This window comes from Brienomyrus brachyistius, chromosome 12 (genome assembly GCF_023856365.1).
Source record: "Brienomyrus brachyistius isolate T26 chromosome 12, BBRACH_0.4, whole genome shotgun sequence".
Classification (NCBI taxonomy): domain Eukaryota; kingdom Metazoa; phylum Chordata; class Actinopteri; order Osteoglossiformes; family Mormyridae; genus Brienomyrus; species Brienomyrus brachyistius.
Window position 1 is genome coordinate 26761785 of NC_064544.1, and position 26624 is coordinate 26788408.

Here is a 26624-nt window from a genome sequence, read left to right on the forward strand (position 1 = left end):
ATGAATATTATAATTAATGGTGGGCCGTTATTGGCGTTAACGTGCTGTGTTAATGCGAGACTCTTATTGCGCGATAAAAAAAATATTGCCGTTAATCTATTCACAAAGTTGGGAGCTGGGTCTTATACTATGCAAGCTATGATGAAAGAATGAAAAAGTATATCAAAGACATCGCATTCGGAAATTATCAGATTTTGTGAGAGAAAAACACAGACATAGCAGATTCAGAAGGGATTAAAATCACCAAGTACGTCTGTGAAACAAAACATTCTCTAACGACCCCCTGAAACACTAGTTACTTTTAATCATTATTTAGGTAGCACAGATATTCTGAATGTCTTTGGCAGAATTCAAATGATTAATTTCTAAATTAATCTAGATTAAAAAAAATAATCCATGCCCACCCCTAATTATAATAAAACAAACTAATCGTTGTCACTATTATAAAGTCTGTCATATTATCAGTCTGTTACTGCACTAGCGACTCAGTCAGCTAATGTCAAATTACACAGCATAAGCTATTTTGCATTGTTTTTGTAGCTAGGTTAGCAGAGTTAACTTATTCAATTGCAACTTCTGCTGACTATTCTAATGGTAACCCTTTAAAACACATAACGGCCGTCGACAGCCCTTCTCTAGAAAAACTTAGATGATGCTATTTGATTATTTTAATTATTCAATCATTTCTCTCTGTCCTTATGTATAGTCAATTTTTGGGAATGGAACAGTAGATATGCCCTGAAGGGCTTGGTGATGAATGCAGTGCTTTCAGGTTCTTTCACGGCGTCGTCTCGAATGCCACTCTGCCCGCTGGAGGACCCTGATCTTCGTGTGTAGGATGTACATCAGCTAAGCCAAGCCACTGCACTCCTCTCCTCTTCTTTTGCCTGTTTGTATTGGAACCTGAGGGTCTTCATCTCCTGCCTGATACTATGGATCTTCACTGCTCTTTGGTTCTTTACATATGGTCCTTTGGAAGCTCTCAGCTGCTCCTCTCCAAACCGCTCTGACACAGTGCTGACAGTGATCGCTGTCTTGGTCAAACTAATTATAAACACCTGTCTTTATTTTACAGTGATTTTCCCAAACAGTGACAACCTCCTTTAATATTAAGTGTAGGAAATAGGACAGGAAACATGGAAATATGTAAACATACCTGTGAATGATTTCCGATATGGAGCCATAATAAACAGCACCAGGATATAATGCAGACTGATGGCAGGATAAGTAACAGCCTCTTCTGTGGATCCTGGGAAACAGGTAGCATTAAGTTATATTTATTTAGCAGAGTGAAGCAGGGTCAGAACATACCGGGAGCAGTGGGGGGTTCAGGTCCGTGCTGAGGGGCCCATGTGTAAAATCACTCTAAATCTGAGATTTGAACCAGCGCAGGGAACCACCCCCACCCAGCCCCTGAGGTGTCACTGATAAAACTGAAGGAATCTTTTCCTCTTACAGTATTTATGTGTGCAGCCATAGAATTGTTCCCCAGTTCTGAATGCAGCACTAATATCTGCTAATATATAAAATTATATAATTAGTCACCAGGGGGTGCTGTCTCTGCTGATGTAAAATATATCTTTATTTCATCACCGTGTGTTTAAACTCCCTGTTCTTGCAGGTAATCCAGAAAAGCAGATGCTCATTTTGAGAAAACAAAATCAAACCTGCATGATCCTGCAGACAGTGTGAATAAAATAATCTTTTAGGAAATACATATCAAACTATAAATAACTATGAGTTCATTTATGAAGGAAACTTATTCACCTTAAAAGTGAATCATCACAGTACAGATTACAAATACTAATTATCAGCCTCAAATTACAGAGTCACTCATTTACATAATTAATCCCCAGCAGGTTGCTGTTTATGCTGCTGCTGTTTATTTCTTACTGCCTGCACAACAAAAACAATAAAATCTGTCTCCTTGCAAAGCTTCTTTAAACCATATTCACTGGGCTCACCTTCAGTTACACCCCACAGGATGAAGGCTGCGGAAACCATGATTGGTGGAACTGTGAGATATGAACAGTGACTCAGCAGGGCCTGTTTGCTTTTATCTATAGACAGAAAGTAGAATCAGATTCAACCACATGATCTTTATCATTAGGTGATAATTCATGCAAAGTGTAATGATCTACAGCCATCCTCAGATGCTCATTTGGCTGCATTCACACCTACAGACACGCAGTACAGGCTGTCAGTCTCACCAGATGCAGATCCTACATTATTTTAGTATAATTTCAATGAGGACATCAGCTTTGGTTCATTGTTTTAGTTTGCAGGGGTTTATAGTAGTAAAACTCTCGGAAATGATTCATATTCACACATATGTGTTTGTTACCAGAGAAACAGGATCAAAGTATGTTAATTACATCACAGTTAAGCCCTGCAATGGACAGACACCCTGTGTAGATACAGTCCTGCCTGATGCCCCATGTCTGCTGAGATGCCCTCTACAGGATAAGTGGCTGCAAACATGGATCCGCTGATGTCATCATAATTACTATAAATGACAGAGCAGATGCTACACTTACCTTCCCTTCTTAAATGCCTGACAGATAAAGCACCAGTAAGTAGGACTACAGGTGTGACAGCGATGCACAGCCACAGAATCAGCCAATGCAGGGATGAATAACCTAAAATATTCAGAATTACATTCCATTAGTCATTTTCTAAAATAGGCTGTTTGTCTTTTTGCAGCATAATAGACACGTCCACATCATTTAGTCTCACAAAGTGGAGCAGAAATTTATGATTAAATCTTTGTCTATAAGTGTGTAAGTCCTATCTGTTCTCCAGCCTGAAAACAAACAGATCTAATAAATGAGATTTTTCATATTCCCACATATGATTTGGATATATTTACACAACATGTTACAATGGGCTATTTAACTGCATTACTGCATTTAAATTAATTTTAAATTTAAATTTCATACAATTTCATACAATGTTATGGACAGTTAATAAAATGCTATGCTATTACTGCATTTTCCCAGTGACACTCTCATGGTCTCTGTAGCTCCTAAGTGAATATTAATAATAAACCATAATTACACATTACACTGCATCACTCTAATATAATACCTGTTATGACAGAAGCTGAAAACTGCACTAAAGCTGAAGCCTGCAACAAATAATAATTCATTCATTTAATGCATTTTGTGTTTTTAAAACTAGACTAAATTTCACCATTTCTACTGTTACACTGAGCAGATTAAACTCTATGGCATTTTGCATAAAGGTCAGTCTACAACAGTATGACTGAGTCTTAGCAGAATGAAAATGTGATTCAATAACATAAAACTATGTTGAAATCCATGTTAAAAACAGTCCTTCTAGTGACTCACCCAGTGCTGCTATCCTGGCAGTTGTATTGGCAGAATCAGTATCTGAGTGGACTTTACACCTGAACTCTCCTTTGTCTTCCATCCTGACTTTCCTCAGTTTCATTGAGAAGTTTCCTTTGGGAATTTCCTCAGTGAAGAATTCAGCTCTTCCAGAGTATCTCCCATCCTGTGACTCTGGTCTGTTCTCTCCATCAGCATACAGAAGCACCAAGATGTCACCGTCATCGTCTGTCTTTCTCCATTCCACATGAAGCTCTGTCACATTAACATGGGTGTCCACAGAGCAGCTGAGAGTCACATCCTCTCCAGCATGTGCATAGACAGGCTCATCTGCACCCGTCACCACCAGCCGCTCTGGAACAAGAACCGGAAGATTCACACAACCTGGGAATCTAACATCTGTGTGTTTTTCCCTCCTATTTAAAGGGGAAACTTATATGTTCGTGGTAGTGCAACATAATTGTTCTGAGGGCAGAATGAAAAGTGATTGGTTCAGAGAGATAACCAATCAGATTGTAGAGGACGTGGGTTGTTTGAACCCACCAACTTTCTACAATCTGAGTGACTATGAGCGACTATTGCTGCATAAGAAGAAACACAGTTCCATCGTGTGTCGTTTGGTAATATAAAGCCCATCCCAATTTTTCCCCTCACAAAAGTAGATGGTTTGGGGCTTCATTTAACCCGGTTCACAGAGTAGATGTCTTTGCAAAAACAGCCCTTCACAGTGTTTTTTATTGTCTTTCAGCTACCTTTTATCATAGCTGCTGTTAGATTATATACCTAATTTAATTTAATGGAAGTTACTCATTTGTATTACAGACACTCCTCTACTCACGAACTTTCAACTTAAGAACTTTCAGACATACGAACGAAGAGGACTGTAAGTCCAAATTGAGTTCCTTGAGCTCCTGTTTCCTGTTCGCAACAAAAAATTTTTTTTTTGCACACCAACTCTACCTAGTACGATTTCTGGCTGCTACTCCAACCGCGCAGCAGCGTGACGTGCGTACTCCCAGCATCCTAGTTCTTTGTACTTGCGTATACTCTTAAAATGATGTTGAATAACGACTTATGAACATTTCAAGTTACGAATGGCCAGAATCTTGTTAGCAAGTAGAGGAACGTCTGTAATTAGACATGAAAAAAAAATTGTGAGATAAATTCTACTGTATTCTGTTCTCAGAACACAATATCAATGCATCAACTTAAAATCAGTGTTTCATTTTCAAAATACTCATTCTTTTTGGGTGGAACCACTGTACATGATTCAATGAAGGTCATTCAAAGTAATTTTTTTCAGTGTGGCTGGTTGAAAGAAAACCTTGGTCTGGATTTGTACTTTCTGGACCTGAACTTCCCACATCTGTCTGTAATGCGTTACTTTTATGTGTAAATTCCCTGATTCTACATAGACAGTCAGGTAAATGTGAATCAGCTGGGATTTCTTTGCATTGTCTATATGCAAAATTAGATGCTGCTTTCACTGTAAGAAGTTATTCATGCATCAAAAAACATCCATACATCCATTTTCCAAACTGCTTAACCTTTTGGGTCAAGGGGACTCCGGAGCTTATCACAGAAGCTATGGGCATGAGGCAGGGAACAGCCCAGGATGGGGGGTCAGCCCATCACAGGGCACACTCACACACCATTTACTCATCCATGCACTCCATCCATCCATCCATCCATCCATCCATTTTCCAAACCGCTTATCCTACTGGGTCAAGGGGACTCCAGAGCCTATCCCAGAAGCAATGGGCACGAGGCAGGGAACAACCCAGGATGGGGGGCCAGCCCATCGCAGGGCACACTCACACACCATCCATGCACACATGCACACCAATGGGCAATTTAGCAACTCCAATTAGCCTCAGCATGTCTTTGGACTGTGGGGGGAAACCAGAGTACCTGGAGGAAACCCCACGATGACAAGGGGAGAACATGCAAACTCCAAACACATGTGACCCAGGCAGAGACTCGAACCCGGGTCCCAGAGGTGCGAGGCAACAGTGCTAACTACTGCACCACCACCCGCATCAAAAAACATTATATTACAAACAACCTTTGAAGGTAATTTACAGAAAAATTCAGTACCGAGTTTTTATTCTCTGCTGAGAGTCCCAAGGTGTTTGTCACCCCTGCTGTGATTTTCGCAGGTCTTCAGCCCCATCCTCCTCCTGCTTTTGTTGTGCAAACACACCCATTACCTGTGAGGCCTGGCGCATTTGCATTTTTTACTCAGAGTAGCTCAAATCCAAGGCAGGCTAAACCTCTGTGTGTGACATGGAAACCTTCACAAAAGTCTGCCATATCTATACCAAATATCCCACACGCTGACTGACCTGCAAATATGAAAGACGCACATTCACTAAATATATGGAAACACAAGTCTGTGTTATTTATAAAACAAATTGAGTGAAAATAGAATGAAAAGTTGCTAATAGAATGAAATGAATAAAATGAAAACATGCTAACACTTCAGTCTCCAATGCATGTTTGTATATAAATGTCATAAGCTGAGTGAAGTCATGGTCCATGGTTTTTGACATGCTCATACACATACAGAATAAAATGTCATTTCATTTTCATTGGCCATCACTGAATTATAACACCAAAAGTGAATTTTGTTTTTGTGTGATCTCTCCAGCTTTGCATGTTTGGCTGTTCATGTAAAAATTGATGTATCCGTGCCTCAGTTCCAGGTTCATCTCTTCGTCATCTTTCTGCCTTTTGTCTCAGTGGTTACTGTCCCACACAGTCTGTCTATCTTTCAAAGTCTGTGTTTGCAGCGTTTGAAAACCCAGTGACCATCATCCCTGTATTTGGCAATGGAGTTCCTTGGCTAGAAGAATCGGAAACAATCTTCTTTTTCCTTTCCACCCTGTAGATGTTTTGTACAGAACGTAGGCATTCACCGCCACCAAGTCCAGCATGTTGTAAAACACAGCTACTGGCCACTTGCTTGTTGCTGCTCGTACTGAATACATGCGCGCCATTCTAAACACTGACGTGGAGAATTCCTCTCCCTGTGCAGTGTCCTTTGCCAATGGAGGAAGTTCACGGCAAACGTTATTCACCATGCCCAGTAAAGTGAAGCAGTCTGTGTGACAGTGACAGTGAGGTGAAGAAATTGTCCATTGTGACATTTCTCCCGTCATCCAGAAATGACTCCATCAGACTCATGACCACGTTCTCTGCCAGCCTTCACCAAGAACTGTGCTGAAAGTTTCACTCCAGGAGAACACATGAACATAGATGTACAGCTGTTCTCGACCAAGGTTCATTGTCCATGCAGTATATTTACATTTACATTTACAGGATTTGGCAGACGCCCTTAGCCAGAGCGACTTACATAAGTGCTTTGAGACTCTGCAATGAATTTCCGATGCTAGCTCAATAAGGACCCCAGCTACGAATACTATCTCTGAGAACGCCATTGAGTAGTGCAGAATTTTTATTTTATTTTTTTTTTTTAAAACACACACCAGAAAAAGAGTCGAGTAAGAATATAGAAGTTCTACGTCAGGTATTTCTGAAAAAGAAAAGTTTTGAGTCGTCGCTTGAAGACATTCAAGGATTCAGCTGTTCGGACATCTAGGGGGAGTTCATTCCATCAATTAGGTGCCAGGACAGAGAAGAGCCGAGATGCGTGTCTTCCTTGTGCCTTGAGGGGAGGTGGGACCAGTCGAGCAGTGCTGGAGGATCGGAGAGATCGTGGTGCAGAGCGGGGTGTGATGAGGTCCTTCAGGTAGGATGGTGCCAGAGAATTTTTGGCTTTGTATGCGAGCATCAGTGTTTTGAATCTGATGCGTGCAGCTACAGGAAGCCAATGGAGGGAGCGCAGCAAAGGAGTGGTGTGGGAGAACTTGGGAAGGATGAAAACAAGACGAGCAGCTGCATTCTGAATCAGTTGGAGGGGACGGATGGCGCTCAGTGGTAAACTCGCTAGAAGTGAGTTGCAGTAGTCAAGGCGTGAGATGACGAGGGACTGGACGAGTATCTGGGTAGCCTGGGTGGAAAGAAATGGACGTATCCTCCTGATGTTAAAGAGGAGAAACCGACAAGAGCGAGAAAGACTGGCGATATGTGAGGAAAATGACAACCGATCATCTATGGTAACTCCAAGGTTTCTAGCAGAAATCGAAGGACGGATCAGGGAGTTGTCAAAGGAGATCGCAAGGTCCTGGAGGGGGGATGAGTCAGCCGGGATGTAAAGCAACTCAGTTTTACTAGTGTTGAGTTTTAGCTGGTGAGTGGTCATCCAAGATGAGATGTCTGCCAAGCATGTAGAGATCTTAGTGGAGTGTCTGAGGGAGGGAAGGAGAGGATGAGTTGAGTGTCATCGGCATAGCAGTGGTAGGAGAAGCCATGTGAGGATATAACTTCGCCAAGAGATTTAGTGTAGAGGGAGAATAGGAGAGGGCCAAGAACCGAGCCCTGAGGGACACCGGTGGAAAGACAACGTGGAGTAGATGTGGATCCATTCCATGTCACTTGGTATATCGCATCCAAGCTGGACAAATTTGGGATCAAGTTCTGGATGGCCACGGATTTGGAGACCAAATACGTCTACAACGTGTCCCCTAACTTGGGAAAGGACCCCAGTCACCAGAAAAGGGAGAGGCTGGCAGAGAACATGGTCATGAGTCTGATGGAGCCATTTCTGGATGACGGGAGAAATGTCACAACGGACAATTTCTTCACCTCACTGGCACTGTCACACAGGCTGCTTCAGCGCAAAACAACACTACTGAGCACAGGGAATAAAGTTTGGTATGAACTTCCTCCAATTTCAAAGGACACTGCACAGCAAGAGGAATTCTCCGCGTCAGTGCTTAGAAGTGGCAGTGTCTCCTTGACAATTTATGCACCTAAAAAAACAAGATTGTGTGTGTTCTGAGTTCCTTGGACCAAGATGTGGCGATCTGTGAAGGCAGAAAGAGGAAACCCAACACGATAACAGACTATAACCACATGAAGGTATGTGAATGTGTGTATAATTTTACATCAGTGCTACAATGTTTTCTGATATGTACTATACAGGCCTATATAGAAAGTAGGTAGAAAAAAAGCAAATACACTCATGACTCTCTCTCTCTCTGCTGTTATAGTGTGGTGTAAATTTGTTGGACCAAATGGCGCGCATGTATTCCGTAAGAGCAGCAACATGCAGGTGGCCAGTAGCTGTATTTTACAACATGCTGGACCTGGTGGTGGCAAATTCCTACGTTCTGTACAAGGCATGTACAGGGTGGGAAGGCAAAAGAAGATTATTTTTGAGTCATCTAGCCAAGGAACTCCATTGCCAATTTATGCCACAAAAGGCTATGGGGACAGAGGAAGGCTGCTGCTGTGCCAGGACTTGTATGGACAACTCAGTGTCAGGTACAGGAGAACTGCAACAGAAACCGCAGCAGGTTTACTAGTGCAAAGTGTTACAAATTCACTTGCGCCAAATGCAGGGATGATGGTTGGGTCTGCAAACACTGCAAAGTTTGAAACACTCAATTTTTTTTATAAATAAAACAGACTTGTGCTTCCATATATTTTGTGAATGTGTGTCTTTCATATTTGCAGGTCAGTCAGCGTGTGGGATATTTGGTATAGATATGGCAGACTTTTGTGAAGGTTTCCATGTCACACACAGAGGTTTAGCCTGCCTTGGATTTTAGCTGCTCTGAGTAAAAAAATGCAAATGTGCCAGGCCTCACAGGTAATGGGTGTGTTTGCACAACAAAAGCAGGAGGACAATGGCCCAAGAAACTCTCAGCAGGGATGCTAGTAGGTGTTAGGCCCAGGGAATTTACGCAAATTCGCGTAGATTTGGCAGTTCTAGTGTTAATGACACATAATGAGGATTTTCTACCAAATAATGGCTGTGGATCTAATGGGTAAGGTGGTGTGTTTGTGATTGGAAGGTTGTTGGTTTGAATCCCCAGTCAGCATGGTACCATTCCCATACACTACTCCCTGGGTGCTAAATAACAGTGGCTCACCGATGTGTTAAATGCGTTTTATTGGTTTAAACTGTAATTTTGTACTTTGTACATTTTTATCCTGCTGAATTTACACATTGTTCCATAATGATTATTATGGTTTGCCGTGTTTTTTACAGAATTATTCTGGCAAACCCACCTGCCAGCTTTTTTTCCATAAAAACAAGATTTAAAAAAAAAAAACTGAAATATATATATTTCTTTATCATTCTGTCATGATCAGGGATGTATAGTTATCCAAAAGTTAGGAGAGTTTACTTAAGATTTTGGCGGTTAGGAAGCTTGTGTAATACACATTTCCTGTCACATTTAGGATAGGAACAATAACCTAGGATCTGTTCATCTGTAATGGCTTTATCCTAAATCAGGTTCTAACCCGAGTTACTGTTGTTAGCAAACATCTGGGGAGCATCAAAGCAAAGGAAGGCAGCAGACTGAACAAACTCATTAGGGAGCCTGAGTCTGCTATTGGCTCCAAGCTTGTCAGTGTGGAGGAGGGGGCCAGGGGCAGAATACTGGCGAAGCTGCTGGCAATTATGGGCAATGTCTCTCACCCCCCCCCCCAAATAAAACAGTAGAGAAACTCAGGAGTAGCTTCAACAACCGACTCATTCAACCTGCCGCATTAAGGAACGATGCAGGAAGTCATTCCTACCCAGTGCTATTAGACTCTATAACTCAACAGTCCATGACACACCTGCAATGACCAAACTGGACTAGTTAGGTCTATTGGCTTTACCTTGAACCTCAAATTCCTGCATATCCTAATTGCATCTTTGCACCTTGTCTGTCGTACTATCCGATTTCAGTATTTTACTGTATCCTATTTTATTTATTCTCATTTTATTCTTTTATTGTATTGTATTTTATTGAAATTTTATTGTTTAATTTAAATATACCTGCCTGCTATGAGAACTGAATTTCCCTCTGGGTATTAATGGTTGCTGGTATCATATAAATCTTTTAAACAAGCATTTAAAGAACAGCCGATAAGAGTTTTTAAATAATTTAAATGACGATTTAAGTAATTAAATAATCATTTACATGACAATTTAAATTGTAATTCAATAATCATTTAAATGACATGTTTATGAATAATTTAAATAATCCTTTTAGTGACATATTTATTTATAGAATATTGTCACAAAACACCCTTCATACCGGCTGGCAGACACTTCCAGACTTGCGTACAAAGTTGGCTCTTTATTCGCAGCTCCTTATTGGGATTTTCCGGTCCACCTTAAATGCTGCGCAGCCGAATGCAATGACGTGAATGCGCCTGTAGGGGGACTCATTTAGCGAAGTTCACCTTCAGAACTTCATCAGGCTTTCGATTAACTGAACACGATTCGGGTGACTTCTTACCACTTTGAGAAAAGTACATATCTGTGCAGTTTCAGTAATAGTATGTGTGTGTTTACCAGAAAATGAGACAAACAAAACAAACAAAAGGCCCCGATCTAGACTGCTCAGGTTGGGGGGGCAATTTTGGGTGGGTGGGCAGTATTTCACACAATAGACTATAATAAAGTGCAGTAGGGGCTTATGACCAGAGAAATAGGAGGGGTACATGGACATTGTCATATTTTATGTTTGCACTATTTATGAACTCTAAGTCATGCTCTCGTGGTCTTATCTACTGGCATATTAGAGGGAAAGTTGGAACTCAGACTCATGAACTGGTATAAGAACATAAGAGCAGAGCATGTATCATGAACAGTAATATAGTGGAAGGAAGCTCCTTAAAGAGAAAAAGCATTAAAAGATATTTATAAAACCATGAACAAACTGACTTTGCAAACAAAGGTGGAAGCGACCTGCACTGCACTGGTGTTAAGTGGGCAGGGAAGGTGTAACATTACTGCCCGAACTGTCTGCAGGGAAGATGTAACATTACTGCCCGAACTGCCCGCAGGGAAGGTGTAACATTACTGCCTGAACTGCATGCAGGGAAAGTGTGACATTACTGCCCGAACCGCCGCAGGGAAGGTGTGACATTACTGCCTGAACTGCATGCAGGGAAAGTGTGACATTACTGCCTGAACTGCCCGCAGGGAAAGTGTGACATTACTGCCCGAACCGCCGCAGGGAAGGTGTGACATTACTGCCCGAACCGCCCGCAGGGAAGGTGTGACATTACTGCCCGAACCGCCTGCAGGGAAGGTGTAACATTACTGCCCGAACCGCCCGCAGGGAAAGTGTAACATTACTGCCTGAACTGCCCGCAGGGAAGGTGTAACATTACTGCCTGAACTGCCCGCAGGGAAGGTGTGACATTACTGCCCGAACCGCCCGCAGGGAAGGTGTAACATTACTGCCCGAACTGCCCGCAGGGAAGGTGTGACATTACTGCCCGAACCGCCCGCAGGGAAGGTGTAACATTACTGCCCGAACCGCCCGCAGGGAAAGTGTGACATTACTGCCCGAACTGCCCGCAGGGAAGGTGTGACATTACTGCCCGAACCGCCCGCAGGGAAGGTGTAACATTACTGCCCGAACTGCCCGCAGGGAAAGTGTGACATTACTGCCTGAACTGCCCGCAGGGAAGGTGTGACATTACTGCCTGAACTGCCTGCAGGGAAGGTGTAACATTACTGCCCGAACCGCCCGCAGGGAAAGTGTGACATTACTGCCTGAACTGCCCGCAGGGAAGGTGTGACATTACTGCCCGAACTGCCCGCAGGGAAGGTGTAACATTACTGCCCGAACCGCCCGCAGGGAAAGTGTGACATTACTGCCTGAACTGCCCGCAGGGAAGGTGTGACATTACTGCCCGAACCGCCTGCAGGGAAAGTGTGACATTACTGCCTGAACTGCATGCAGGGAAGGTGTGACATTACTGCCTGAACTGCCCGCAGGGAAGGTGTGACATTACTGCCCGAACCGCCCGCAGGGAAAGTGTGACATTACTGCCTGAACTGCATGCAGGGAAGGTGTGACATTACTGCCTGAACTGTCCGCAGGGAAGGTGTGACATTACTGCTCGAACCGCCCGCAGGGAAAGTGTGACATTACTGCCTGAACTGCATGCAGGGAAGGTGTGACATTACTGCCCGAACTGCCCGCAGGGAAGGTGTGACATTGCTGCCCGAACCGCCCGCAGGGAAAGTGTGACATTACTGCCTGAACTGCATGCAGGGAAGGTGTGACATTACTGCCCGAACCGCCCGCAGGGAAAGTGTGACATTACTGCCCGAACTGCCCGCAGGGAAGGTGTGACATTACTGCCTGAACTGCCCGCAGGGAAGGTGTGACATTACTGCCCGAACCGCCCGCAGGGAAAGTGTGACATTACTGCCTGAACTGCCCGCAGGGAAGGTGTGACATTACTGCCTGAACTGCCCGCAGGGAAAGTGTGACATTACTGCCTGAACTGCCCGAAGGGAAGGTGTGACATTACTGCCCGAACTGCCCGCAGGGAAGGTGTGACATTACTGCCCGAACTGCCCACAGGGAAGGTGTGACATTACTGCCCGAACTGCCCGCAGGGAAGGTGTGACATTACTGCCCGAACTGCCCGCAGGGAAGGTGTGACATTACTGCCCGAACTGTCTGCAGGGAAGGTGTGACATTACTGCCCGAACCGCCCGCAGGGAAGGTGTAACATTACTGCCCGAACCGCCCGCAGGGAAGGTGTGACATTACTGCCTGAACTGGGTCACATGTGTTTGGAACGCATGCGTGATCGCCTGGGCGGTAGGAGCGTGGTGTGAGGGTGTGGGTGAGTAACTGTGGGTTTTTCCCCACTTTTTCTTTTTTTCGTTTATTTTTAGTTTAGTTTACTACTGATAGTGTGTTTTATTTTTTTTTCTCACTGACTCCGGTCGGGGTGCGGTGCAGGCATGGCCGCTGACAGTGAGGACAGTTTTTCGTGTCTGAGTCTCAGGCACGGTTTTAATTGTGTTCCTGATCCCGCCGTCTCGGTGGAGGACTGTCTGCTCGCGGTAGGCGGAGTAGTTGGAGCCGCTAATGTTGTTTTAGCTTCCCGAATGAACAAAGCTATTGTGATTTTTTTAAATGACGTTTCCATGGTTGATGACCTCGTGGAAAATGGTCTCAACGTTAAAAATGAATTTTTACAGGTATTGCCTTTATCAAACCCGTCACAAAAAGTTGTTTTATCTAATGTCCACCCTTTTATTGAAATGAACTGCTGTCCAATATTCTGGGGCGCTACGGGAAGTTGGTGAGCCCGATTAGGATGATTCCTCTCGGCTGCAAAAATGCAGAATTCAGGCGTCTTTTAGGCGGCAAACATTTATGATTCTTAATGCACCGCAGGAGGTCCTGGATGCGTCTGTTAAGATCACGGTGGAGGGGAAAGCTTATATGATTTTTATCAGCTCCGAGAGTGTGAAGTGTTTTGCGTGCGGTGCTTTTGGGCATGTGCGGCAGGCCTGCCCGCGGGGAGAGCTCCCCCCGGGGGAGCGTGGGGAGGGGCGCGAGGCCCCGGCGCTGGTGCGGGACACCGAGCACCGCGGGGCGCCGATACTGTAGTAATGGACTTGGACTCAGACCATGGAGACCGGGAGGACGACATCCCCCCACCCGTAGTCACTACCCCCCCCCCGCTCCCGAGCCACGCCGGGACGGCGGGCTGACAGAGGAGCCTGGCCCGGACGCAGCAGGGCCTGCTGGCGGCAGCGTAGTGAGTGACTCCGCACCTGCTGAGCCTGCCACTGACCCACCTGTAGACACACCGCAGCGGAACATCCCGAGCCTGAGCTGGACCTGCACTTACTGGATTCTGATAAAGATTATGAGGACGTGGAGAGTTTGGCTGATGACTTGGAGGACTCACAGGCCTCCATGGACTCCAGCACCCCTGTTGGTAGGACCAAGGTTTACTTCATTTTCTTTCTGGACAGCACTAAAGGCCAGAGAAAACCCAAGATAGAGTCCTATTTTCCTAATTTGAAACTGTTTTTAGCTTCATGTACGATGGCGATGAGGAAATGTACTTTTGACGAGCTTGATAAACAGAAGCGGTACATATTGAAGAAACTGATGAGCACTGTTAGGAGTGTGTTACGCCACCACTAGCAGTACAGTGGGTTTATGTTCTATGTTTTTGTTTTTTTTTGTCCTTTATTAACTCTTTTTTTGTGGCTTCGTTGATTTTTGGCTCGCTAAATATTAACAGGTTCGCAATGCTACTAAAAGAGCTGCGTTGTTTGATTATATTGCTGTAAAAAAGGTAGATGTTGTGTTTTTACAAGAGACTCACAGTGATGAGGGGACCCAGGCTCAGTGGCGGGCTGACTGGGGCGGCCAGGTTGTTTTTAGTCATGGCTCTTCTGTCAGTGCTGGGGTCGCTCTGCTGTTCTCACAGAGGGTCCCAGTCCTGCGACCGGTGGTTACAGAAGTTGTACCTGGGAGGCTCCTGTGTGTTCAGCTTTACCTGCATGAACTGTTGTTCTCGTTTATTAATGTGTATGCACCAAATGCAGGCTCAGAACGGGTGGCCTTTTTTACAGAGTTAAACACGTTCTTAGAGACACTGTCACAGGAGAGCGTTGTTGTTGTGGCTGGAGATTTTAATTCTACTCTGGAGCACGTGCTCGACAGGAATCACGAGGAACCTCACCCTGGTTCCCTCAGTCAATGGTGGGATGTCGGAAAAGTGCAAATTAAGCTCTTCTGCCAGAACTATGCTGCATATTTCCAGACTGAACTACAGAACCGGTTTAAAAGGAGGATGAGATCTTGCAGCTGTGCACAGGAGCAGAGCATGGAAGGGTGGGAGATGCTGAGGCCCTGCAGAGGAACCGACTCCTGTTGAAAGACCTTCTGGTGGAGAGAGGGGCTGCAGCTGGAGCCCGGGCCCGCTATACGAAGGAGACTGATATGGACGCCCCCACCGCATATTTTTTTGGGTTGGAGAAGCACAGGGTAGAGAGAGAGCCTTTTCGCCACTTGATCCTCCCCGATGGGCATAGTACGTTTGACAAGCACGAGATTTTACAACACTCAATAGCCTTTTATGAGAACCTGTTCTGTGCTGAGGCCTGTGATCAGACAGTGGCTGATCAGTTTCTTCGGGACTTACCAAGTCTTTCAGTCGCAGACAGAGATGAGCTGGAAGAGCCTTTGACTCTGACAGAACTTACTGCTGCTGTCCACGAGCAGTCAGTCGGGAAAGCACCAGGTCTGGACGGACTGACCGCGGAATTTTATAAATGTTTCTGGCCCCTGATTGGTGAAGATTTGTTCTGTATTTTTCAAGAAAGTGTTGATGTGGGCCTTCTTCCATCCAGCTGCCGGAGGGCTGTTCTAACGCTGCTGCCCAAGAAGGGGGATCTGGGACTTCTGAAGAACTGGCGGCCGGTCTCGCTTCTCGGTGTGGATTATAAGATTTTGTCTAAAGTTCTGACTAACCGGCTGAAAAAATGCGTTTCAACGATCATTCACTGTGATCAGTCTTACTGTGTACCAGGGCGTTCAATTTTTGATAACCTTTTTTTAGTGAGAGACCTTTTGTCCTTTGTGTCAGAACGAGGTTTGGATGTAGGTCTGGTCTCCTTAGATCAGGAAAAGGCATTTGACAGAGTGGACCACACCTTTCTGTTTAAGACCCTTCGAGCTTTTGGTTTTGGTCCAAAGATTGTTTCCTATATTAGACTCTTGTACACCAATGTGTGGAGCCTCCTGACCATTAATGGCTCTCTCACCAGGCCTTTTCCTGTCACCAGAGGGATACGGCAGGGCTGTGGGTTGTCTGGGCTGCTGTACTCACTGGCGGTGGAGCCGCTGCTTCAGGCTTTTCGAAGGCGTCTCCAGGGAGCACCGGTACCTGGCATCAGCCTTGGGGGAGGAGTGACTGTTACACTTACTGCTTATGCAGATGACGTCACTGTTTTTATCAGGTCCAACACGGATATGGAGGTGCTTACAGCACTTCTTGGCGACTTCCAACGTGCCTCTTCCGCTCGCGTCAACTGGAGCAAAAGCGCCACTTACCTGCTGGGCCAATGGTCCGGACGGGGCCCTCCTCAGCTGCCACAGCAGTGTGTATGGGGCAAGGATGGTATCAGACTGCTGGGTCTCTACCTGGGAACTGAGCGTTTCATGGACAAGAATTGGAGCAGATTGGTTGACAAGATTACTGGACGACTTCAGCGTTGGCGGTGGATCTCGCCACAGCTCTCATATCGAGGGAGAGTGCTGGTGATTAACAATTTGACTGCCTCCATGATGTGGCACCGACTCATGGTGCTGGATCCTCCGATGGACCTGCTGCATCAGGTCCAAAAGAGGTTTACTGATATCTTCTGGAATGGGTACCACTGGCTCCCTTCGGGGATTCTTCATTTGCCAGTGTTTGAAGGAGGGCAGGGCCTTGTTCATCTGCTGAGCGAGGTCAGGGGGATGAGGCTCCAGTGGGCACAGACACTGCTTTACAGCACTGAACACCTGCCGTGGATGCATGTGGCCCTCGCCCTGCTCCGCAGCTGCGGAGGCCTTGCATATGATAAACAACTGTTTTTACTTTCTGGAGATGCATTTCCGCTTATTGGAGTGAGTGGTTTTTATGCTGCAGTGCTGAACGCTTGGCGCTTGTTCCGGGTGGCATGGATGGAGAATGACCATTATGGCCTTGAGGAACCACTGTTTCGTAATTCCTTTTTTTCCTCGCGGCTGAAACTTACTCCCTCGGTTCATAAGATACTTGTGGAGTTGGGGGTCACAAGGGTTAAACATGTTTTAAATGCTGAGTCTGGACACTTTTTGTCACCTGCCTCACTTGTTACCCGAGTGGGGTTCCGGTCTGTGAGGGTGCTTGGGCACCTTTTGCATGCACTTGAAGGTTCTTTCCGTCCAACCTTTCAGGAATATTTACAGTGGGTTCCGGGTCGAGGTGCGACCTGCCCTTCCTTCCCAGAACAGTGTGTTACCCCGTTGGTAGCTGTTGATCACAGTGACACTGGTCACATCCTTTCTTTTCGGTTCTTGCGGGACATCCGGTTCTGCCTGGCAGGGAGGAAACTCCTGTACCATGCTGCCGTTAAGTCTTTTTTCTTTCATGACCTGAAAGGGAGGCCGGATACGAAGTGGAGGCCCATTTGGATGCTCCAGGGGAGTTTTTGCCGTCATGGAAGCTCCTCTATAAGAGACGGCTTCCCAAACGTTCAGGGGACCTCCAGTGGAGAATCCTGCACTGCATAATGCCCACCAACAGTTTTGTTTAATGCTGTAATCTCGGTTTAATGCTGATGTTGTGTCTCAGTGTTTGTTCTGTAGTGAGCGTGACACTGTTTTCCATACCTTCTGTCATTGTGCCAGACTGGCACCACTGAGTGGGCTGCTGGGTCGCTGGCTCGTTGGTTTGGGGATCATACTCACTGATGCTGTTTTTATTTTTGGATGTAAATGTTCCAAACCTCGAATGGCTAAATGTTGTTTGCCCCCCCATACACACACACACACACAACTGACTACTCCAAGCACAGAGTACAAGCAGGAAGCTCCAGTTACACTTGGACTTTTGCTTGGATATGGTCAAGTAATGAAAACCAATGCAAATATAAAGGCACATCATGCCTTTTAATGGTTAAATATAAATAGAATTGTCATTATTTTCAGATGTAATTTTATATTAAGCTTAAGTGAATCTCCATAGGGCGGCATGGTGGTGCAGTGGTTAGCACTGCTGCCTCACACCTCTGGGACCCGGGTTCGAGTCTCTGCCTGGTTCACATGTGTATAGAGTTTGCATGTTCTCCCCATGTCGTCGTGGGGTTTCCCCCCGGGTACTCCGGTTTCCCCCCACAGTCCAAAAATATGCTGAGGCTAATTGGAGTTACTAAATTGCCCATAGGTGTGCATGTGTGAGTGGATGGTGTGTGAGTGTGCCCTGCGATGGCATCTTGGGCTGTTCCCTGCCTCGTGTCCATTGCTGCCGGGATAGGCTCTGGACGCCCCGTGACCCAGTAGGATAAGCGGTTTGGGAAGATGGATGGATGGATGGATGAATCTCCTTTTGGTCACAGTATTTGGTTCATGCTGGCTTCTACCTGGAAGTGTTTACATTAGAGCATTTAAGCCCTTTGTTCCACGTATTGTGGGCCATGGATCGAAAGAATCAATTTAATATGTTATGCAGATATGAACATAATAAAATATACATTTTGTAAATTGTAAATATACAATTTGGGTTACCCCAGAATTTATGGGGTTAAATTTTGTTTCGGACGGATGTGTCTCTGGTCATGTGAGAGGGGAGGAGAATAACGGTGGGAAAGGTGGGTCAGAAAAAGGAGGACACCGGAGGAGCAAGGTGAAGAGTGTGTACACAGGCGACGGACAGTTTCCAGTAACTGAAAAAGGAAAAGGGGATGGACCGGCTTATCTGAGAGCCTACTCCCAGGAGCTGCCTCGAAGGAGACAATCCGGACAGCGGCCCAAGTTACCGGAGAAGCTTGGGGTTCCTCCGGCACCGAACAAGCGCCGACTCACTGCGCCAAAGCACCGAAACAGGCCTGCAACGATTTTTTTCTCCATTTTCCTTTCTGTCTTATTCCATGGACACGGGGCGGCATGTTAATTTTTGTGTTTTGAAAATATATTTGTAATTTGTAAGTTATTTGTAATCATTGGGGTTGGGATATATATATATATATATATATATATATATATATATATATATATATTGCATTGCTTTGGTTGATTTATTATACATATATATTTCTCTTTTATTAAAACTTCTGGGTGTTTGCATTCAGTCGGTTGTTAATCGTGTTTTCTTAGAGTTTTGCATGGTAAAGAGGGCGACAGAAACGGCAGGCCGGTGTGGGACGTACCCAGGGCCCCTTTCCTATAACTGCAGTGTCCAGGGAAAGGGTGCTACATACATAATAAAGCATTTCTATACAATGTTCTATGGTGTCTGTAAGGTTAAAGAATGTTTTGTTCATCTACAAAATAATAAGCTAAAGAGATGGACAGAGATAATTCAGAATGGGGGGGGGGTAGAAAGACATCTGCGTATGAACACAGATTCTGAGGTATGCAGACACAGCAGCCGAGGCAGATCACCGAGGCTGAAGTACCCAGCAGTTCCCAGGAGAGGTAGGATGTAGAGGGTTTGTAGCCACGGCAACAAGTAGGCTTGTGAAGGAGACGGGTGTACGAGGGCAGGTCTTCTGTCTAAGCGTCTGGTCACTATCAGAAGCTGTTGAGCAAAGCAGTAACTGGATTTGGCTGAAGAGAAAGGATCCCAACTGGGCTGACTAGTGGACCCTGAGCTGAGGTCATTTCTCCATAGTACATGGTCTGACATTCGTGTTGGAATCTCGCGATTTGTGCGTGATTTTAATAATTCCCGCAAATTCAGCGTATATAATGCGGGACATTACCGCACTCAAACTGCCATGTAGGTGAAGATGAATATAAAAAAGAGCAAAGATGAATTTCACTTTATATATAGTGATTGTAGCAGCAATACTCTAAGAATAAAAAAAACTGTGCACAGCACCATTACAGACGTGGCGTCACAACTCTGACCCTGATAAACTCGCCTCCCCCAATGTTAATAAGAAACCTATGCCTCTGGGTCCATGTATCTTAAGCCATAAATCAGAAAAGCTCACTTACCTACTTCCCGTATTTCCACCCATGTTTCACGTTGCTCCTGCTCTGTATAAACCACACACTTGTACACTCCTGCATCTGCAGTCCTCACTTCCTCAAGCAGCAGAGAGAAGTTGCCTTTGGGGATTTCCTGAGAGAAGAAGTGGGTTCTGCCCCTGTAGGCGTCCCCCTGTGATTCAGGTCTGCTCTGACCCCCCTGGAATAGGTGCACGATGGTGTCTGAATCAGTCCTTCTCCAGTCCACCTCCAGCTCCTCCAAAGGCAGGGGTCTGTCCACAAAGCAGGGCAGCAGTACAGCTCCTCCCAGCCGGGCTGTTAGAGGACCAGCAGAGCCGAGTAGCAGGAAACCTGCCACAGGGATAAGAGATATAAAATCACTTAATGCCTCAAAGCATTAAATAATAAGCACAGAACATACATTGCAACGCAGTTACTTGAATATTGGGTAAGCAAATATTTGTATAATAATTAGTACACACAAAATAAGGACAACGTACTCAATTAAACTTCTTCAACATTATTATACGAGGTACCAGACACATGAAACTGTCTTTAAATGTACATACCGTCAAAGATTACGACAATCTTGAACACGGTCAAAATAACGATACAACTTTTGATCTGCATCGCCACCTTTGTTCTTATACTAATAACTGTTTCTATGATAGGCAAATGTAGCCATATATTTTCTTTTTTTTTTTTTTATAAACGACCAATATGCATGGTAACGCCGTTATATCCTTACAGGAAATGTGCATTTCTGACTATATTTCCTCTTTCAGTTTACACCAGAAGCTGAATCACGCTCACCACGAGCATGGTAAAGTAGTGGTATGCGGATCGATACTGAAATATCGATACTTCAGATACCAGATATTTATGCTCTAGAATCGATTCTCATAATAAAATATCGATATTTTAGGAATTTGGGGTAAATGTGTAGTTTAACAGGAACACAATGGAAAGTAACTGTACGACCAGGATCGTCTAAATGATACCCAGTTTATAGGATCTACTTCTTCTTCTGCCAGTCATAGTCATATGCGAAATACGAATGTATAAATGTGCAGGCATCGCAGCACGTGGATGTGCTTACTCACTCAGTTGACAACAATGGCTGTGTGTAAGCGGAATCATGTATGGAGCTGTTTCAGCTCCACAAACAACCAAGACGCGGTTTGTGACATATGTGGCAAGACCACAAACCTGGTCAAACACTTTAGAATAAATCATAACACAGAATATGAAGAGTTTATGATGAGGCAAACGGAAGAGGAGGAGAGGAGAGAGACAGGTGCTGTTAGGGTGAGACAGGCGTCTCGTGGAGTCCTTTGGTGCTGCAGGCAGGCGCTATACAGGTACAAAGGGAGAAAATGTAGAGCTACTGGCAACATGTAGCACTGCTGCAGAATTTTGGGAAAGTGACCTACGTCTGCCTACTAGGCTTTGGTTTTTGTGTTGATGTTTAAGCAACAGGAGTTCCCTGCATTGGTAAAACTACGGAATCCCATTTTGTTCAAATTTATATTAATAAATATGGTTATGAAATAAGTAATGAAATAAATACATGCTACAAAAAATACCTGCATGAGTTCAACTTGGAGTAATATGTGTATCCAAGAGATCACCTCACATTCAGTAGGCTTAGATTTAGTCAGGTAAAGTCGCTTGCAGAGTAGATATTCTCAAATTACTTTTAGTAGTTTTGTTGGCAACACCATTTATTACACAAACAAATCTGAATTCGCAGAATGAAGAATTAAAAATCAAAATAAACTATTATTTAACAAATATTCCTTGGAACAACAAACTGTGGAAAACTGTGAATTTACAATATTTTCCTTGAGACTTGAAGGAAGAGTTCGTTAACTTAACGGAAAATGTGCCGGTAATGTTCTGCTAGTACATTTTCCGTTTTTTCATGGATTTTTTATTTTTTGTTTACAGTGTGGATGAGGTAGGAATGGTGTTTGCATGTTCATGTGTGTGTTAAACTTGTATAGCTTTACTGTAGCCTTGCTGGTGTGGAAGACAAACGGAGGTGGATGGGAGCAGCTGAAAACATCACTTTTCTTCACCTTTCAGCTTGTTGAAAAGCTGGTTTGGTTAAAGACTCTTGCCAGCTCTTCACCAGTAAAGGTTTAGTATCGATTACAAGCACTGCTGTTGTTTTCCGTCACTCCACCTGAGTTCACCATCTCTGTAACGGAACCGTCTCTTTGCTCCTAATATACAGACGGGCTCCAGCTCCATCTTAATTAAACTACTGTACGACAGCATCATTTTCACTACGTCTTATCAATGTTTCTATTGAGGAAAAATAGGGGCTGTTTGGGCTGAATCTTGTTATACTTACTTTATTCACACAAATGTCCAGAAATACGTTTCTATAGCAGGTCTATTTTAGTCTCAAATGTGAGTGAAACACTCGCACTTACCTTATACTGGTTCCGCTCTGTGTACTGGTTGCATAGACTGGGTGCTTTCTGTTGAGATGTTGAATCATTGCTGTTGTGCTATTGTGGTAAGCAAATTCGGTTTTACAATGGACACACTGTACAGTATTTTCGCTTTTCTTTTGTTTGAAATGGTCCCAAACTTTAGACATTTTTCGTCTTTTTCTCTGACTTTCCTCACTACTCTCCCTGCCTTCCTCCATTGCGCCATCAAATGAAACTTGCTACATGTAATGCAGCATAAGCACACTGTGCGAAAGTAATAATCCTCTGAGTGAAACACACTGATCACTGAATGGGCTCAAATGTGCAAAAAATAGAATTAGTGATACATTATTATTAAGTGGGAGCGGCATGGTGGTGCAGTGGTTAGCACTGTTGCCTCACACCTCTGGGAGCCGGGTTCGAGTCTCCGCCTGGGTCACATGTGTGTGGAGTTTGCATGTTCTCCCCATGTCGTAATGGGGTTTCCTCCGGGTACTGCGGTTTCCCCCCCACAGTCCAAAAACATGCTGAGGCTAATTGGAGATACTAAATTGCCCGTAGGAATGCATGTGTGAGTGAATGGTGTGTGAGTGTGCCCTGCGATGGGCTGGTCCCCCTTCCTGGGTTGTTCCCAGCCTCGTGCCCATTGCTTCCGGGATAGGCACCGGACCCCCCCGCGACCCAGTAGGATAAGCAGTTTGGAAAATGAATGGATGGATGGATGGATTATTATTAAGTACTTAATGAGTGTAAGAATAGTCATTAATAATGCAATAAGAAAAATGTATAGTACCTTATCAGGATGACCCAACCGCACCCCCACCCTGATGTCATCGTCCATCAGAATGTTTCACTGTAGACATCGTCATTTGCCAGTTAGGTAGACATCGCCCAACCCTACTGGCCAACAAAGTCCCTCAACTCTTCATATAAAAAGAACTGCATCTGATCACCCATAATCTGGTAACTGCTAAAACAACGCACTTGGTGGTCCAGCAGGATCTGTCAAACTTGGGACTGTGGGCAAAACATACCAAATTAAACACTATAGATCCTTCAGACTTCTGTGTTTTCCTCAAAGAATATGAGCAAACTTTTACTGACGAATATTTTAAAGTTGCTGAACGTCTACCTAAAATACCACTGGTGTATAAGTTAAAAGATTATGACGGCGAAATCATACAGGGGACATTTTACACCGAAGAGCTACAAAAGATCAGATTAGACAAAGACAAAAACTTCAAAGTTGAGAAAATCATTGCAAAAAAAACGCAGCGTGGTAAAAAAATGTTTTTAGTGAAATGGCTGGGATGGTCTGACAAATTTAAGAGCTGGGATCCTGCTAACCAAGTAGTTGACATACATATAAGTATAAGTGCGATGGCATGTGTTTGTGGCAGGCAGTTCCATCAAAAGCAGCTATGGAGGAAAGTGGTTTTTATGTCACGCTCCCAAGCAATGCGTCTATGGATGTTTTCCCGCACAATACCATATCAAACTACACGACAAAACTAGCCAAGCCGATTGATCTGAATGTTAAATGGGAAGTAGGATTAATGGAAATACATCACCCACGTACTGTACATAGGATATGCTGGTAGAAGAAGACACCTTATTTTATGTGACCGGTGGATTGTCAGTACCGCCAACCCTGCAATACAAGCTAAAGGTGGGGCATTACAGAGATATTGGAAAAACTAATCAGTGAGACGAATGATGCTCTAGGAATTTCAAAACTAAAACTTGACTATAGCATGATAAAAAACAAAGTGAATATGGTTTGACCACCACACATGGCCTTTAAAGCGAAAGGTAACCATGTACGGATGCTGGGGTTTGTTCCTGATGTATTTCAGAAGATTGGTGAAAAACCATCAGCTCCGAATCCTGCAGACATCCATCCATCCATCCATTTTCCAAACCGCTTATCCTACTGGGTCGCGGGGGGTCTGTTGCCTATCCCAAAAGCAATGGACACGAGGCAGGGAGCAACCCAGGATGGGGGGCCAGCCCATTGCAGGGCACACTCACACACCATTCACTCACACAAACACACCTATGGGCAATTTAGCAAGTCCAATTAGCCTCAGCATGTTTTTGGACTGTGGGGGGAAACCGGAGTACCCGGAGGAAACCCCACGACGACATGGGGAGAACATGCAAACTTTACACACATGTAATCGGAACCAGGTCCCAGAGGTGTGAGGCAACAGTGCTAAACACTGCACCACCATGCCGCCCTGTGTATGAAATCAGAAATCAGAACACACAAGCATGATAAGAATATATACGTGGAAGTGCCACCACTCTTGGCCTTAACAGATAATGGACCTCTGGAGTTTTTTATCGCTGGTAATGGGGAAGATTATCTAGATCTCAACAACATGCTAACGGGGCAAACATTGACGCAGGTGCATAATGTGGGTGGGTGTCATAAATTACCCTGTCATGTCAATTTTGTGTTACTGTGTTACTGGGAGACCGTCTGGTGAGTCAATCTAGCAACACTTACCCTTACAGAGCGATGATATAGTGCCTGCTTAATTATAGTGTCTTTATGCTATCCATGCAGTCTTTACGCAGTTTACCTGCGGGTTGTTGTTCAAAGACAGCTCCAGGGCTATGAATGAAACAGATCCTGATGGCGATAGCAACGGATTAGAGAAAAGAGCCGCATTTTCAGCAAAAAACAGCGTTTTCGATTTCATGGGCCCAATACACTCTGACATATTTTTTCAGGAGTGGTTAATGCTAAATGGGGTCGATGTCAAAATTAAAATTGTTCGAAAACAATGATGAGTTTTGCCTTATGAGCGGAGATGCCGCTGAACAGTACTCGTTCAAAATAGTATCGGTGTCCCTCTTTGTTAAAAAAGTTTGCTGTGTCAATGGCTGTCAAACTGGGTCACGCGAGCGCCTTGCTGACAGCCAATGCGAAATACCCGATCGAGAGAGTCTGCATGAAAACATTCAGCGTGGCGGAGGGCAGCCGGGTCTGCGTGCAAGAAAATTTGTTTCTAGGACAGCTGCCTAAAACCGTTGTCATCGGACTTATAGATAACAGGTTTTATGGGCGAGTACGATTGAAACCCCTTCAATTTTCAAAATTACGGTGCTGAATTTGTAGCACTTTATGTCAATGCCAGCAGTATCCCGCTAAACTCTTTCAAACGGATTTTATCCGAGGAAACGTGGCCGTTGAGTATTACAGTTTGGTTCTGGCCACAGGGAGACATTTGAAAAACGAGCTTTTTTGCTGTTGACAGAAGCGAGTACAAAATCGGTTATACATTGTATACCTTTAACTTGTCACCGGACGAAGGATGCAATCAGCATCTCTCCATGGTTAAAAGCGGAAATATGCGCCTGGAGATGAGGTTCCGCCAGCCGCTGGCCAGGACTGTGGCATTGATAGTTTACGCATCATTTGGGAATATAATCGAGATTAACCAAAAGAGAAACGTCTTGTACGATTACTACTAGTCATGAACACCCTGGAGCTATCCAATATCCTTAGCAGAAACTGATGGACGGCACAGCATTTTTATGGGGTGTTAGCTTGTGACAAGCTAGTGGTTCAAAGCTATTTCATAAAGAGTGTTCAGCAAACCCGGCGATGTCGACTTTAAAATTTTCTTTCTCTGTCTCGCTTTACTGTCAAAAAAAGCTTTCAGGGCACTCCAGTTTCTTTTTATACGTGCCAACATCATGTCACGCCCAGCTCGTACGATCCTCGTGTGTGCCACGCCCCCCTGATTATCCACGTGTGCTTCCCCGATGGTACCCAGCTGTACCTTGTTGTTTTCCTCTGTCTTGTCTATTTCAGTCCCTGTTTTGCCTCAGTTCATTGTCTGTCATTGATGTTAGTAGATGTCCGTGCTAGCTGTTCCGTCCCATCCTTCAAATAAATCCCTAGTTTACCCCGTATTCTGCCTGCTTGCCTGCCTGCTCTTTGTCCGCTCGCTTACCTGAGCGATCACCCGGGCTACGGCCATCATAACACATCATTAATATTTATTATTTATTTATTTATTATGATATTAGCCTCAGCATGTTTTTGGACTGTGGGGGGAAACTGGAGTACCCGAAGGAAACCCCACGACGACATGGGGAGAACATGCAAACTCCGCACACATGTGACCCAGGCTGAGACTCGAACCCGGGTCTCAGAGGTGTGAGGCAACAGTGCTAACCACTGCACCACCATGCCGCCCCCACTTCTATAACCAGGTACAACCAATGCC

General features: G+C 44.7%; 1 protein-coding gene across 1 annotated transcript in view; it reads right to left on the reverse strand.

Moving 5' to 3' along the window:
• LOC125705351 (uncharacterized) overlaps positions 1-20715 on the reverse strand; it is an 89981-nt gene extending 69266 nt beyond the window's left edge. The window contains exons 1-6 of the mRNA XM_048971883.1: positions 20506-20715; positions 19943-20287; positions 3351-3704; positions 2538-2639; positions 1965-2060; positions 1157-1249 (exon numbers count right to left, since the gene is read on the reverse strand). Coding sequence (XP_048827840.1) covers positions 1157-1249; positions 1965-2060; positions 2538-2639; positions 3351-3704; positions 19943-20287; positions 20506-20566 — 1051 coding nt within the window. The 5' untranslated portion in view covers positions 20567-20715. The remainder of the gene's footprint in view (positions 1-1156; positions 1250-1964; positions 2061-2537; positions 2640-3350; positions 3705-19942; positions 20288-20505) is intronic.
• Between the last annotated feature and the right edge of the window lie 5909 nt (positions 20716-26624).